The following is a 17,006-nucleotide window of genomic DNA, read 5'->3' on the forward strand; positions in this document are numbered from 1 at the left end:
GACAAAACAGAGAAAGAATCCTAAGCAGACTCCACACTGTCAACCCAGAGCCCAATACAGGGCTCAAACTCACGACCATGTGATCATGACCTGAGCAGAAATTAAGGAGTTGGAGGTTTCACAAAGTCATCCAGGCACCCCCTAGAGCTTTTTTTTTTTTTTTTTTTTAAAGGCTAGGGGTGCCTGTGTGGGTCAGTGGGTTAAGTGTCCGACGTTGGTTCAGGTCATGATCTCACGGCTCTTGAGTTCAGAGCCTGGAGTCTGGTTCGGATTCTGTGTCTCCCTCTTTCTCTGCCCCTCCCTGCTCCCGTGTTCTCACTCTCTCAAAAAGTAAACGTTAAAAAAAAATTAAAAAACCAAAAATAAAAAAAGCTAAAATATAAGAGTTTATATTATTAAGCAATGATTATATTTAATGATTGCTAGATATCAGTTTAGAAAAATTATTTTGCAAGCCCTAATGAAATACGTAGGCAGTAATCATCACTGGACAATCACCATTAAAGTTAAAAACTGATGGGAAACCTTATCATTGATGTGTCAGGATGTAAACTCAGAACCCACAAATTATCCTTAACATCACTAAAAATGGGACCATATTAGGTCACCTGATGTGGTGTAATATAAAACACAGAACACGGTCCATGTAATATTTTCACCAAAATAAATAGTATCTGAAAAGTATATATTCTCTTATACATCTATTGGACAGCACTGCTCTAGATGTAGCAGTATTACACAAAACAGAGGTAGAAAACAACAAATTAAATGACACCACAAAGAATCAATCAGTACACAGCGTGGAACACATTTTCTTCAACAAATTAAATGTCATACATTTTTTAAATTAGAAGGACAGGAAAACTCAGATTTAAAAACATCTAAGAGGGAATTAATCAAACACACATACAGACATGAACTGGATCTTGATTTGAATTAATCAAGTTATTTAAAAAAAAGTTTGAGGGGCACCTGAATGGCTCAGTTAAATGTCTGACTTTTATCCCTGCTCAGTTAATGAACTCACAGTTCGTGGGTTTGGTCCCACATCAGGCTTTCTGCTTTCAGCGCGGAGCCTGCTTCAGATCCTGTCCCCACCTCTCTCTGCCCTTACCCCTAGCTCTCTCTCAAAAAAATAAAAAGTAAAAAAACCCAAAAAACAAAAACCAACCACAAACCACAAAACAAAAACTTAAAAAAAAAAAAAAAAAGTTTGCAACCAGGGACCAGGGATGCTTGGAAAGCTCAGTCAGATAAGCATCCAACTTTGGCTCAGGTCACTGATCTCGCGAGGTTCATGGGTTTGAGTGGGGTTCTGTTGCTGACATGACAGCTCAGAGCCTGGGGCCTGCTTTGAATTGTGTGTCTCCCTCTCTCTGCCCTTTTACCCCACTCACACTGTTTCTCTCTCTCAAAATAAACATTAAAAATAATAACAATAAAAGTTTCAGACTCTAAAGGAAGAAATCTAAACATGGAATGAATTATTTGATGGCATTAAGGAATTTCTGGGAGGCTTTATTTTGGTATGTGATAAGGGCAGTGTGGTTTGCATTTTGTTAAAAGTCCCAGTCTGCTGAATATATGCTGGAGTCTTAAAAAGAGACTTGACTCTAACAAAATTTAAGAGAAAAAAGGGAAAAAAAAGAAACAACAGACGAAAACAAGATTAGTCAAATGTTGGTATCTGGTTGGTAAGACAGGTGAGATGTACATACACACATACTCATTAAATTCTTCTATTTTTGTATTAGTAAATTTCCATGACCGTTAAAAAATAAACAAGTATCATAAAAAAACCTGACTTCATTTTATGATAGAAAACTGTTTTAGTTCACTTTTGCCACCACACCCATTTTACAGGTATCAAAGTTTTCCTATACTTTGAGTTTTCCTATAGTTTGAATATAGGACAAGTGGGTATGGAAATTTCTTATGTATTCTCAATTAAAACTGTTACTTTTATCTTCAATATCAAGGATTACAAGGTTCTCTAACTTCCAATATTTTTCCTTCCCAATCCATTGTGGTTAAGATTTCTAAAACAGCATTTGAAAAGGGTTTACAAGTGAAATACAAATTACACTAAACTTTCATTCTAAAATCAAAGAGCTTTCATGAAATAGCCACTGAAAAACCATAAACATCCAAAATAGTCTAAAAAGCTGTTGAAGCCTTACAATAAATCACGATATAAAGTATTTATTAAATGCTACAATCATTATGAAATGCTCAAGTTTTATCTAGTATTAGAGGGAAAATAACCAACATGAATACACTGAAGGAGGAAAGAACCCACTCCAACCTGGAGAGGAAGGCAGTTAGAAATTAAAATGTTTAAATTGGAATTCAAATTTGCACATTATACAACTGAATACAAAGTCCTGAAAATGCTGAAAACAAAATGAAAACTTAAATAAGCCTCTACAGGAATCATCAGAAAACTAAGTTCTCAATTATGAATTGCTATAAACTTTATAAACCTAAATAATTGTTAAATTGATAACCACAGTATCCTCAACAATGCCACTAGCCATTATGTGGCATTCAAAATATATGTGCTTATTCCTTTTTATTCATAAAAAAAACAAAGAGAAATTGACTTCTCTTACTGAACCCTTCAACTTCCCTAATATTATTCACACCCAAGAAAATATAAGCTATATATATAAAATTACTATGATTCTGACAGCAAATCTTAGCAACTGGTAAGTTGTTAGAAAACTATTCAAGGAGATGAAATTCTGTAAGACTTATGTGCTAAGTCTTAATATGTAATGAAATCTTCTGAAGTTTAGAATATAAACTATTATTAAATAGGGCTTAAATCTCATTCTAAAATATCTGAACATACTAGATCAGAGCAGACACTTATTGGGAAAACTAACACCTACGACAAAACCACTTTGTGCTAATGCTGAAATATATTTAATAATAAGTACCTTTTATTAAGTGTAACATGCTAGACTATACTTGAAGCTTCTCATGAATCATCTCAACTAAGACAAATTCCTGATAACACCAAAGTACTATTACCTCAGGTAAGAACAGATAACAAACTCTGAGGTACAGTTTTTAAAAACTAAGAAAATTTAAGGCTCAGCCAATCTATGCAGAGTGCCCAATACAGTTATGAATCGCCAATGCAGAGCCAAGCACCCGGCTCCACAGATCAAGAATGACTAAGCTATATTGTCTTCACCTCATCCCTCCTGTGAATGGTAGGACACAGTTATTAGGCAGCAACTGTTCCTTATGTAACACGTCATTCCTATTCTCCTGACCTTACTCAAGACTGCCAACTGAAGCTTATCCAAACTCTGCTACACAAAATGGAATAAAATCCTTAGCCAATTATACCTACAACCCTAACATTTTTTGACTGTTAGCTTAATGGAAAAGGGACAGAAAAACAGAAGCTTGAATAGAAAAATCTAGATCTGGGGGCACCTGGGTGCCTCAGATGGTTGAGTCCAAGTCTTGACTACAGCTCATGAGGTCATGACATCAGTTTGTGAGACTGAGCCTTGTGTCAGGCTCCACACTATCAGCATGTAGCCTGCTTGGGATTCGCTCTACCAGTACCCTACATGCACATGGGTCTCTGTTTCTCTCTCAAAACTAATAAACATTAAAAAAAAAGAAAAATGACCGGTATGTGAATTATACAATCAATGAAAAAATTAATTCAACCCAGATCTTACCTAAAACCTGGCCAGCAATCATTCTTCCATCCTCTCCTGCCACAGCAGCCCGGGCATTTCTCTCATTAACATACTGAACGAAGGCAAAGCCCTTATGAACAGAGCAACCCACAATTTTGCCATATTTTGAGAAGATTGCCTCCACATCAGATTTCTTGACCACAAGAGTGTTGAGATTCCCGATGAATACACGGGAGTTCATGGAGCGAGGATCTGTCTTGTTGGTAACATTGCTTGCCATGGTCTTTGATGATACGGTTGTTCACAAAGCCGAAAAGCTGGAAGGAAAAAAAAAATGCGTTCAGGTGAAAAGGAGATAAAAACAAAATACTCCTCGATGAAACTTTCTACTCCTTATTTTGAACCACTGTGACTAGAGTATCAGTCAACCAAAAGGACTGTCATAGCAGCAAGTTATCGAGAGGAGAGCTCCTGAATATATGTATTCTTATAAAAAGTTAGCTCCCTCTTCCCCAAGTCTATCCCATGAGGGGCTGGGGGGGGGGGTCCTCTTCAGAGACTACTAGTAACACAATCACGGACATTATTAATTTTAAGTGACCATCTCTGTTCTAAAGTCCTGAAGCAAATTCGAAATCCTTAAGCTTTCTACTACAAACTTCTCAGATTTGTAACCTTACCCCTCATACTAACCTAACCATTCCTTGCCACGTATAAAGAACTCCACCTTCTTGCACAGTGCTATTACTAAAACGAGTCTCAACTATTCCAAAGATACATAAAACTCTGAATTCTGCCCACAAACAACCATTCTTTAGCTAGATAAATGTGGGCAGCTGACACCCTCAAGTATAATTAACCTTATTATACTAAAGCAATATATAGACCCAACTCATTCACTCTGGAACTAATATGCCAGAGGTATCTCCAGTATCAGTACTAGCACTTTGCACAATGTACTGACTCTTGACCTACTTTACTTTTTATGTGATAATCTACAAAATACAGTTGGGACATTTACTACTAGATGATGATGATGATAAAACTAGTAAGTAAAACACTGCATGAATCAAAAGGGGACCAAGAAAACTACTTTCCTCAGACTTTTTCAAAACAAAAATCTTTATTATGTTATAAAGGTTCAATCACAATTACATGGAGATTCATGATACTACCATCTTAGGTCTTTTTTTATGTGAGAAAAGTTTTGACATTCTTTAAGCTTTTTTATCCGCTGCCCCTTCCCACTCCAACTACCAAACTGAAGATGAACCCACTTTAGATTTAAAGTAACATTCTTAAGATTAATTTTTCCCCATTCATCCTTTTGAAACTCAAATCAGATATCAGTCTCTTTCCAATCCTCAGGAGAAATCATGACAAACTAGTTCTCATGGATTATGTAAAAATATATTGTATATATGTATGTTAACAAAATAGCACAACATCATTTATACAGACCACTGGTATTTTTTTTTTTTGGACCACTAATATTCTGACCCTTAAAACACCTAGTCCTTTCCAACAGTACTGATTTCTGTTTTAATTTTTTTTTACATTTATTTATTTTTGATAGAGACAGAGCACCGGTGGGGGAGGGGCAGAGAGAGGAGGAGACACAGAATCGGAAGCAGGCTCCAGGCCTCGAGCTGTCAGCACAGAGCCTGATGCTGGGCTTGAACTCACAAACCATGAGATCATGACCTGAGCCAAAGTCGGACGCTTAACCGACTGAGCCACCCAGGCGCCCCACAAACAGTACTGATTTTAAAGCTGCCAAAACCATTTTTCCCTCCTAGCCATTCTAAAATTCAAGAAATTGTCTTTATTTGATTTTGGTTTCTAAATTATAGCTTTATAAACAGTTCTTAAATTTTAAGACTAAGAAATAAAAATTTATCAAACAGCAGTCGTGAGAGTCGTGAACACATTTTCAACTCTAAGTGTGAGTGCCAGAAAGCCTTAGAACACCAAAAACAAAAATGAAATGAAAGGCGTAACTGGTTTCAAATGTTACTGCTGGCTATTAAAGTTTCCTATTATTGTAAATGGGGACAACTTAAGCCAGGTTTCTACAAATGTTTATCATGAGAAACAAACATATATTCTACATGTTATGGTAAATAATAATAAATACAGGAAAAAATCTTCCTGGGTTTAATTAGAAATTACCTGTAAGGGAAAAGAGGATGGTTCTACATGCCATCAGTATACTGAACAAGAGAGTAAACCACCAAACAATGGACATTAATGCCTGCTTCAAATATACTCCTTGGAACCACAAAACAAATGGACTTATATGACCGTTTTTCCAATTTTCACAAAGATGGTAGGTATATAGCTTGTACCAATCTAGAAATATAGAATTCATTATATATAAAGAATGCCACTGGGCATTACGGATTAATTCTTAAGCAACTCCATTTGGAAAGACCAGTAAAGAAACATCCAGACACAAATAAGAAGGTGGTAACTTTGGGTGCCTCTCTGAGTTTAAGAATATGATTTTATCTTTTAGGTGATTATATATGGTTTCTAAATTTGCTACAAGAATCATGAATTGTTAACAGAAAAATAATATATTGACCTCAACTTCAAAGGCTTGGCTAAAGTGAATGGTATAGCTTTCAATGCCCATACTCACTGTAAGGATTTAATCAAAATATGAGCAATAGTAAAGACAAATGAACCCACAAAGATTCATTAATCCCGGTTCAAGGACAAACACATCTTCCTAAAAAAAAAAAAGGGTTAGTACAAATAAATACATTTTTTCACTGAACATGTATCTGAGAAGTACGAGCTACCAAGGCTACTTCAGAGGAAAAACAGCAACAGCTACAATTCCTCAGAGTTTACACTCTAGTAATACTACTGTTTAATATTTTATTGAAAGGGCCCCGGGTAGCTCAGTCAGTTAAGCATCCAACTTTGGCTTGGGTCAGGATCTCACAGCTCGTGGGTTTGAGCCCCATGTAGGGCTCTAGGCTGACAGCTCAGAGCCTGGAGCCTGTTTCAGATTCTGTGTCTCTCAGATATAAACAAACATTAAAAAAAAAAAAAAATTATTGAAGAGAGGAACAGATTCCCCAAAATTTTACCAATTTCACAAATATAGATTATCTCAGTTCACATTTCACCCTACCTCTAATCCTTAAGGTACCTTACCCCTGAAATCTCTGTTGGGGAGGTAGGGATGGATAGTGACCAATATCCCAAATGCAAAGAAACTATTGGGAAAAAACAGATTCTCAAAAGAAAGCACCAACAGCAGAGCATAGTTTTTGATCTTTCTGAATCCCCAGATAAAAGCAACTAGATAGTGAGCTTTAGTGTCAAGGTACCCCAATGAAAATGCCAAAATGCCAGGCTTGTAAGGAAGCCAACGGCCCATGCAACAGCCCACGTGGGGGAAATAGACTCAGGAATTGAAGAATCCCCAAATATCCATTTACTGGATAGCCAAGGGAACCAATTTTAAGAAAAGCAGTTGAAACAGAGTGTGTTTCCTGTTCCAAGTGTAGGTGAGTACAAGGCACTATTGTAAAAATCTCTAGGTACCAGAGCCTCTACAAAATCTCAAAACTAAGAAGCCCTCTATGTGCACCATTCCATTCTCAATCACTTTCCAACCTCCAAAAGTTAACTATTGCTTTTTTTTTTTTTTTTTGTGAAGGCTTCAAGCCCAGCACAGAGCCCTAAGCAGGGCCCGAACTCAAAATCCTCAAATCAAGACCTGAATTGAGATCAAAAGTCAGATGCTCAAAGGACTGAGCTACCCAGGTGTGCCATAATCACTTTCTTTTCAAAATAATTCTATCACGTTGATGTATATCCCTAGTTAGTAGTCTTACCCATTAAAGCGAATTTGATGTGTCTTTTATGGCTTCTTTTAGATATGTTCCTCTTCCATCCCTTTAACTCAAAACAACTTCTTTGAAGAGTACAGGGTATTCAACCTCAAGTTTCCCAGTCTGGATTTCCCATAATTTCATACTCTTAGTGCAATTACACACACACACGTCTTTTTTGTGATATTACTGCTTAAATTCTACCATGACTTAAAATTATAGTATCTCAGGTTACTCAGAATTCATGAGAATATTTTCTCAGTTCTTACATGTTACTAACAGTTGGCCTATGCGGTCTATACTTGTCAGTCAGTTTTGCTGGGTATGAAATTTTATCACTGCATTTTCTTTCCTTAAATATGTGGTTTCATTTACTTCTCAACTGTCACAGGTCATTCCAAGGTGCAAACCTTGTTGGCAGAGTTGTATTTTTATGGACTTTAGTCATTAGAGATTTTGCTTCCTATTTTTCTCGACCTAACAGAAATGGAACAGATGTAAATGAATTTATTTGAGGCTACATTATGGGTCATAAAGGTTTACACTTGAGTAATTTTTCCTCATTGGGCAGATTTCTCCAAGCTTTTTAAAAATAAGTGCTAGGGGGCGCCTGGGTGGCGCAGTCGGCTAAGCGTCCGACTTCAGCCAGGTCACGATCTCGCGGTCCGGGAGTTCGAGCCCCACGTCAGGCTCTGGGCTGATGGCTCAGAGCCTGGAGCCTGTTTCCGATTCTGTGTCTCCCTCTCTCTCTGCCCCTCCCCCATTCGTGCTCTGTCTGTCTCTGTCCCAAAAATAAATAAACGTTGAAAACAAATTAAAAAATAAAAATAAAAATAAGTGCTAGGCAAGAAGATATGGGAAGTGCTGCCTAGCTTAAATAATCAGATCCAAATGCTACAGTCTTCAAGACATACATCAGATTTCAGTATAAAAGCAGTTGCAGAACAAGTTAACTTTTGTTTTACCTTACAAACATATATAGCATGTTATATTCTACATGCATTTTTGTACAGCAGATTTTTAATTTTTAACTCAGAGTTCTAATTACCAGCAATTACAGTCTTTAGACTAATCTGCACATCACTTTAGGTGTGCCTGGCTGGCTCAGTGGGGGAAAGCATGCAACTCTTGATCCCAGGGTGGAGCCTGAGCCCCTCATTGGGTGTAGAGATTCAACAAAAACAAACAAAAAACTTAAAGAGAAAAATCTGGCAATTACTTTAAATAATGTGGGGAATTATGATTAAATGTTTAGGTCGAAAAGCAACATATATAACTGTATGGTAAAAGGAAGCACATATATTCACATAAAAGTCACACGCTTACAAAAGATAAAGCAATAATATTTTAAAATGTTGTCCTGTGGGTACTCTGCTTTCGGTTAATGCTTATTATGACCTTCATAGTCTAGTTCCTCAAGCTAGTTTATAAATTCCACAACTTCTCCCATTTTTCTGACAACCAGAAGTTGCTAGCACCTTCTAAATGTTCTGTAATTCCTCATAGATGAAATTAGTCTAGTAACATCCTTAAAGTTTTCTCAGAGAGGGGCTCCTGGGTGGCTCAGTCAGTTAGGCATCCCAACTTCAGCTCAGGTCATGATCTCACGGCCTGTGGGTTCGAGCCCCACATGGGGTTCTGTGCTGACAGCTCAGAGCCAGGAGCCTGCTTTGAATTCTGTCTCTCCTGCCCCACTCATGCCCTGTCTTTCTCTCAAAAATAAAGTTAAAAAAAATTTTTTTAAGTGCTCTCAGAGAAATCATTTTTTTAAAGTTTTATTTTATTTCTAGTTAGTTAGCATATAGTGTTGTATTAGTTTCAGGCGTTATCAGAAAAAAAATTTTTTTTTAAGTTTATGTATGTAGGTAGGGAAGTAAGTAATCTCTATACACCATGTGGGGCTTGAACTGACAATCCAAAAATCAAGAGTCGCATGTTCTTCCAACTGAGCCAGCCAGGCGCCCCACAGAACTCATTTCTAAGTCAAATTCATTCTTTCTTAAACATCTAAATAAATAAAAGTTACACAGAATAAAAAAGGTTCTTTCCTAAAATTAGTTTCAAAGAGTAAAAAATGAGGGGCGCCTGGGTGGTTCAGTCGGTTTAGTGTCTGACTTTGGCTCAGGTCACAATCTCACAGTCCATGAGCTTAAGCCCCAAATCGGGCTCTGTGCTGACAGCTCAGAGCCTGGAGCCTGCTTCCCATTCTGTGTCTCCCTCGCTCTTTGCCCCTCCCCCACTCATGCTCTGTCTCTGTCAAAAATGAATAAAAACATTTAAAACAATTTTTATAAAAAAAAGTAAAATGAACAGGGTAGACTTCTGAAATGATTATGTTCCCTGGATACTCTGCAGCCTGTGTAATTCACTGCTGAAGATTTAAATAGATCTGGTTTCCAGAAGAGCAGAATTCGAACACAGTAAATACAATGGAAGGAAAGAATGAGTATTTTCCTAAAGGTTATCTGGGTTGTAGCACTCAAAACTAGCACAGATGCACATGCACGCAGGTGTTTGCATACTACATACTTTACATATATATTTTTATCCCAAAGAATCTAAGGCGTGTTTTATCTGGTAAGTAAATCTAAACTAGGACTACTCAGTTACCTTTATTGCATTACACCAAAGGATCTATGTGTCTGATCATAGGCTTTATGCTGAAGCAATAAAACCAAGAGATTTTAGTGGCAGTGATGGACAAATATTTAAGACTTGTGGATATAGAAATGTTTCTATTCACACCCCTGCCATTTCAATTATATCCTAAAACCAAAAAAAAGGTAAATAAAATCTCCATCTGTTTGGAATGCAAACAAACCTGTCAAATTTTATTTCAACTGTTCATTCTCAGGTTTGGACTATCCCGGTTCTTTGCCCTCTTGAGACCAACCTAACTTGGGACTGCCAATCTAACTAAAAATTTGGGAGATGTTTATAATGACTACTCCATCTCTCAAGTTCACATTAAATGTCAAGTAAATTCTGCTGGGAAGAGGGGCAGCAAGGGGAGATGCAGATTACACTCTGATTATGAAGAGTTTCAAATGGCCCAAAAACATAGGTTATGAAGGTCCTTGACTTTGCTGGGAGCTGGCCCAAAACAAATTTATAACTGGAACCAAGACTTTAGCTCCCTTGCTTTTACGTCTGGGACACCAGAACTGTACCTTTAGTGGAAAAGGACTGGAAAGATAAATGCTTGACAAAACTGTGCCACTCATTCAGACTGTGTTTAGTATCACAGTAGTAATATTTAGGCATATTTACTACAAACAAAAATCCCAGCAGCAGAAAGTTAAGTACACAAGCCATAAGGTTTCTACTTAAGATTTCAGCCAATCCTCACTTTTGAATGTCCCCTCTCTGTAAAGAGAGCTTTCATACTATTTTCTTCTTTTCCCATCTTATATTCTAATAAACTTTTGCCAGCTGCTCAAAAAAAAAATTTCAGCTAAACCTCTACCTGCTTACCCTATACACCTATACTAATCACGTTTAAACTTACTCATAGCACATTACCTTTTACTCCACAAAAAAATAAAAGACAACATCTGTATGGCTTATCAGATGTCAAATCATACTAAGAAAAATAACTTGCCTCAAACTAGAAAATTCAGAACTCTGCCCTAAAATTTTCTTTATTACCCTTTAACTACCCTATACATCCAATTCAAATTAGATACATGACTAATGTTATTTCCCATCTTTCTTTCAATATAAAAAGAAAGTATCACTAGATGGCAGCAATGAGTTGGCATTTTTAAAAATACATGACTAAATCTGGAGTGTAAAGATTTTCTACTTCACACCGCCTTTCACAATTTCTTGACAAAGTTTCTTTTTCCAATACTATAAATTTCTCTGCCCAATTAGAGTGTCATCATCTGCACTAAGTTGTCCTCCTTTAACAATCCTAAGTTCTTATTTTGCCCCTTTATAAATCACTTGTCCCTCTTGGTTCCCTCTTACTCAATCTGGCCCCCTTTCTTTGTTCTCTGCCTGTTATCTTTATTGCGTTCAATTATTTACCTCTGGCCAACAAGGAACTGTCCATCTGTCTGCAAAAAGAACAGTATACTTTATTTTTAAGACATTTTCAGGTCACAAAAAGGGACGCTAGCCATTTTTAGATAAGCTATTCTAACCGCTATGTCTAAGAATTAAATTAAGAATACTCAAGATATTATAAATTATAGGGAGAAATAGATAATTCAATAAATGGTAGCACACAGCCATCTAAAAACAAACTCAGAAAAAAAAATAAAAAAAAAATAAAAACAAACTCAGTACACCAAAATAAATTATAAATGGGTCAAAATTTAAATGTAAAAAATTATATATGCAATTGTCAAAACCTCAACACAAAACATGCAACAGTCCCAAAAAGTATGAAGAGAAAATAAAAGGCAGGAAACTCAAAACAAATCATTTAAAATCAAATGTTTTAAAGAAAAACATACTGAAATGAAAAACTTTAAAGATACTTCTTAAAACTGTTAGATTGGTAAAGATTACATCAATTTAAGAATTGATTCAGACGACTATTGATGTATGCTAAAATCACTGGGCAAAAGCTTGTTGAGTAGAAACAGGATTTACATGATCTCAAAGTATTACCAAAAAGAATACGATTTTAACAGGAAAAATGTACTTTTACAATGGGAGACATAAATGCCACCTCTTAAACCAACTGATCTGACATATGCCTGCTGATGTAACAAACACATCACCTATGCAATATTCTTGGTAAAATACTTGAACCTATACATACGGAAACAATCAATTTCAAGTTTGTAGAGACATTATACAACAATACAAATGATTGAAACTCCTCAAAAATAAATACATACATACAAAATAGGGAAAAGGAAGGACTTTCCTAGATTAAGAAAGCAATGTATGAACCTTGATTGGATAGGGAACATTTTGTGGTGACAACTAGAGAACTTTATTATGGACTGTACACAAGAGAATATTGAATATTATATATTATTTTGATAATTATGTGATGATACATACTATCTTTCTTCTTACAAGGTGAAGCCACATTCAAGTTCCTAAGTGAAGTATCATGCCTAGAATTTTAAAATTATTCAGGAGGGGGAAAAAAATGCAAATAGAGAACAAACATGGCAATCTAAGAAGCAGCTACCAGAACCAAGCACAAGGCTGGAACACAAATGGTGTATTTTACATGTGTAATATTACCTGTTCCAAAGTTTCTTAAAGCTAGTTTAGGCAAATGGGACAATGATATATACAAGGTCACACACTTTAACAAGTTCCCAGAAAATAACAAAATTACATTTTTCTTAGATTTACTAATATAACAATGATCATCCAATTGGATGAAGAGAAATAGCATTCTCTGCTATAGCTAAGTAAACCAGTACATGTTTCTATAGGTTCCTTTGAAAATACTTTATTATTTAAAAAAAATTTTTTTAATGTTTATTTTTGAAAGAGAGAGAGATACAGCATGAGCCGGAGAGGGGCAGAGAGAGAGGGAGACCCAGAATATGAAGCAGGCTCCAGGTCCTGAACTGTCAGCAAAGAGCCTGACGCAGGGCTAGAACTCACAAGCCGCCAGATCATGACCCGACTGAAGTCGAAGGCTCAACCGACTGAGCCGCCCAGGCGCCCCTGAAAATTCTTAATTAAAGTTAAGTGCCAAGCAACGGGTAGGTCTATATACTTGCATTAATTAAGCAACTGACAATGTTAAATTAATTTCAGGTCATCCTATTTGGAACTGAAAATGAGAAACTTTGACGCCTGTAATTTTTATAGATCCCTATAACAAAAAACATTAGATAACCCCCTAATAAAAACATGCTGTAGAAAACTAAGCGAAAAACACTTACAAAATAAATGCTCTATAACTACATATGGTAACAATTCTACATTGCTAAAAACCTATTAATATATAAAATACATACTATGAAAAAAATATAGAGATGTACAGGTACACCCATAGCGAAGAGACAGAAAAATGGACGAAGATAGCAAATATTAATAGTGATTATCTTTGCTGATGCTAAGTATTCTCTTTACAGGTTTCCTTCAAATTTTAATAAACATTTTTATAATAAGATTGTTCCTGTCAAAGTATAAATAGGTAATGAAATACAATAACAAATTTTAAACTGTAGGTTTTAAAAATATTCCCAGAATCTCTAAGATGAAAAAACTAAATCATGTAGTTCAACAGCCTCACAATTCTTCAGAACATGTTAAAATCCCCTAACATCCTTGCTCACTCACTATCTAGCTTCTTGAACTGCCACCAAAGTCAAGGAATCCACAATTTAAAGATACTCAACTCTAAAACCTAACTGGCTTTTAACTAATTTCTTTAGTTCCTTCTTCCCTTGTCTCTTCATTAGCATTAAAATTTTCTTTTTAACATAAATCATCTTATTCACAGTGCTGTCTATCCTCACCATCTGTGAAAATAAGAAGTCCCATGCAACAATTTAATCTGTCAATGTCCCTTTGAACATAGTAGCAGCCCAAATTTGGTTGCTCTTTCAAGAATGGAATACACTCTGGATGCTATCCAGATGCTAGTGCTTCTGCTAATAACTTTTGTATTGTCAACATATGCACATTTCATAAAGTAAAACCTAATTCTTACTCATTAATATAATGCTAACTTCCTATTTGTATGACTATAGAGTTGGGTCTCTTTACATCTAGTACACGGTTTTACACTTCGAATACCATTTCATCTTATTTAAAAAAAAAATTTTTTTTAACGTTTATTTATTTTTAGACAGAGCATGAACGGGGGAGGGTCAGAGAGAGGGAGACATAGAATTCAAAGCAGGGTCCAGGCTCTGAGCTGTCAGCACAGAGCCCGACACGGGGCTCGAACTCACGAACCGCGACATCATGACCTGAGCCGAAGTCGGCCGCTTAACCGACTGAGCCACCCAGGCGTCCCTCATCCTCTTTAGACCTATTTCAATGACCCTTGTTCCAGCCTGAAGTGTCAGATTCGGATTTTAAGTATTAAAATATTAACAGTCACTTACAATTACATATCCTTCACTGATTTGTTCAACATACCCTGAGGAATCTTGCCCAAATCACTTAGAGAAGTTTAATAAGATTAACACAATTTTCCTTCGATAGCACAAGATTTTTTCTATGTCACATTAGTTTTAAAACAATGACAACCAAAAGTCAATCTCAACTGACAAATGCTTCTGCGTATTTTCTGTATTCTGATCAGCCCTATCCGGGTTTAGGTTTGAACAGGACCTGAGTCAGTAACTTTAAAAATTGCAAATTAAAAGTTTAGGTAAACACTGTTTTCAAAAAAAATTTTTTTTTAAACCAAAATGGAAGATACCTATCCCCACAAGTTCAAGCCATGGCCACCATGACCAAATTTCACTTGCAATAGTGACTAACGAAAACTTCCTAAATAGAACATAAAAATACAACACATTCCCACACTAAAATACAAAAATAACGAAAAATAAAAGTTACAAAAAACCGTAATGTCTATTTGTCCACAATTCAAGTTCTTAATAACATATACAAAAATGCATGAAAAGAATACATCCTAATGGTCAAGAGCTCTGAGACTAGGGTCAGACTTGTTTCACTTTCAAGGTCAACCCCTTTGAATAGTGTACACCACCCTTTGGGAAGCCAATTCCTCCAAAGACCAGACATTTCAACAGTAAAATCAGTATCATTGACAGTATTTGTCTCATTGGTGAGGTAGGAGGCATAAACAAAGTACAGAAAACATTGACATGGTCCTTGGCACACAGGAAGTGTTGCTGCTGCAGCTGCTGCTACTACTACTACACCATTTACTATTATTGGTAAATACCAACAACAACAAAAAAATGGGCCAAGGTCACAAACAGGTTATTAGCAAGTACTACTAAAGGTTTAAGTTGATTTTTTTAATTCAACATCACTATAATGAAAACATAAATGAAATCAATTACCATACTTCATTTACCAAATAAGCAAAAATATTTTAAACTTGGAATGGTCATATTTATACATTTTTTCTATGAACTGGTTCCATTATTTTCAGCGGACAATGAGACTTTTTTTTATCAAAAGCCTTAAACCTGTACACATTCTTTGGCTCAATCTCACTTTTGAGAACTCATCTGAAGCAAACAAGGATATGGACATATTAACAGTGAAAAATTAGAAAATAAGTGCCTGACAATATAGGACTGGCTTAATGAATTTCAGTACATCAATCTGATTAATACAAGCAGCAACAATTATTTAAAAATAACAACGTACTGACATTGAAAGATGTTCAAGATGCTAAGGAGCACACATGATATACAGCTGTCCCATGAACAACACAGGAGGCAAGGGGCACCAACGTCCCCACTGTGCAATAAAAAAGCCAAATGGAACTGGACTCCCCAAAAACTGCTGACTGGAAGCCTTACCAATAAGTTTATTAACACGTATTCTGTGTATGTTATATACTGCATTCTTACAATAAGCAAGGGGGCACCTAGGTGACTGTTTGTTAAGCTTGATTTTGGCTCAGGTTATGAACTCATGGTTTTGAGATCCACTCCTGCCTTAGATTAAGATTCTCTACCTCCCCCCATCCCCCGTTCACATGCTCCTTAAAAATAATAAGGAAAAAAGTTACTAAAATCCTAAGAAAAGGGGCGCCTGTGTGCTCAGTCGGTTGAGCATCCGACTTTGGCTCAGGTCATGATTTCACGGCTTGTGAGTTCGAGCCCTGTGTCGGGATCTGTGCTAACAGCTCAGAGCCTGGAGCCTGCTTCCCATTGTGTCTCCCTCTCTCTCTGCCCCTAATCCACTTGCATTCTGTCTCTGTCTCTCTCAAAAATAAATACTAAAAAAAAAATTTTTTTTTAAATCCTAAGAAAAATGCTTACAGTATTGCATTTATATTTTAAAAAACCCACATGTAAGTCGAACCATACAATTCAAATCTGTGTTGTTCAAAGGTCAACTGTAGAAGTTATCTAAATTACTAAGTATTAGACATCTCAGGATGTAGTAACATTCTTAATTTTTTAAGTACTTTTTCCTTGATTTTTCTTCAACAACCACATTGCTTTCATAATTCATCATTCTGCAAAGATAGCTTAATGCAACATTGCAATTCAAGGATTATAATGCACAGCTTGGCCTAGAATAAGCAAAGATTTCTATAACCCACCCTCCCCCCACAAACAAGTTGTAATGGTTGAGTGCTTCCCTTCCACAAAGAGCAATTCAAAACTACATAAAATTTTAGAAAATGGGCATCTCTCAACCAAATTTTTCACTGGATATTGTTTCACAAATTCAAGGTATCTCATTAGTAGTCCCAACAGAGACAGGTACTTCTCTCCACATTTCAACCTTCATAATCAACTGTTGGCATTATTAAACAGTTACCTGTCAGTTTCAGTCAGTTACATCTGACTTAAGGAAATAAGGGGGTAAGGTAATGCCTGGCTGGCTCAGTGGGTAG

General features: G+C 36.2%; 1 protein-coding gene across 13 annotated transcripts in view; it reads right to left on the reverse strand.

Moving 5' to 3' along the window:
* HNRNPC (heterogeneous nuclear ribonucleoprotein C) overlaps positions 1-17,006 on the reverse strand; it is a 54,897-nt gene that overhangs the window by 24,123 nt on the left and 13,768 nt on the right. For all 13 annotated transcript variants that reach the window (XM_015068238.3, XM_015068245.3, XM_015068244.3 and 10 more), the window contains one exon: positions 3,705-3,982. In XM_015068238.3, coding sequence (XP_014923724.1) covers positions 3,705-3,945 — 241 coding nt within the window. In that variant the 5' untranslated portion in view covers positions 3,946-3,982. The remainder of the gene's footprint in view (positions 1-3,704; positions 3,983-17,006) is intronic.

Source organism: Acinonyx jubatus, chromosome B3 (genome assembly GCF_027475565.1).
Source record: "Acinonyx jubatus isolate Ajub_Pintada_27869175 chromosome B3, VMU_Ajub_asm_v1.0, whole genome shotgun sequence".
NCBI lineage: Eukaryota > Metazoa > Chordata > Mammalia > Carnivora > Felidae > Acinonyx > Acinonyx jubatus.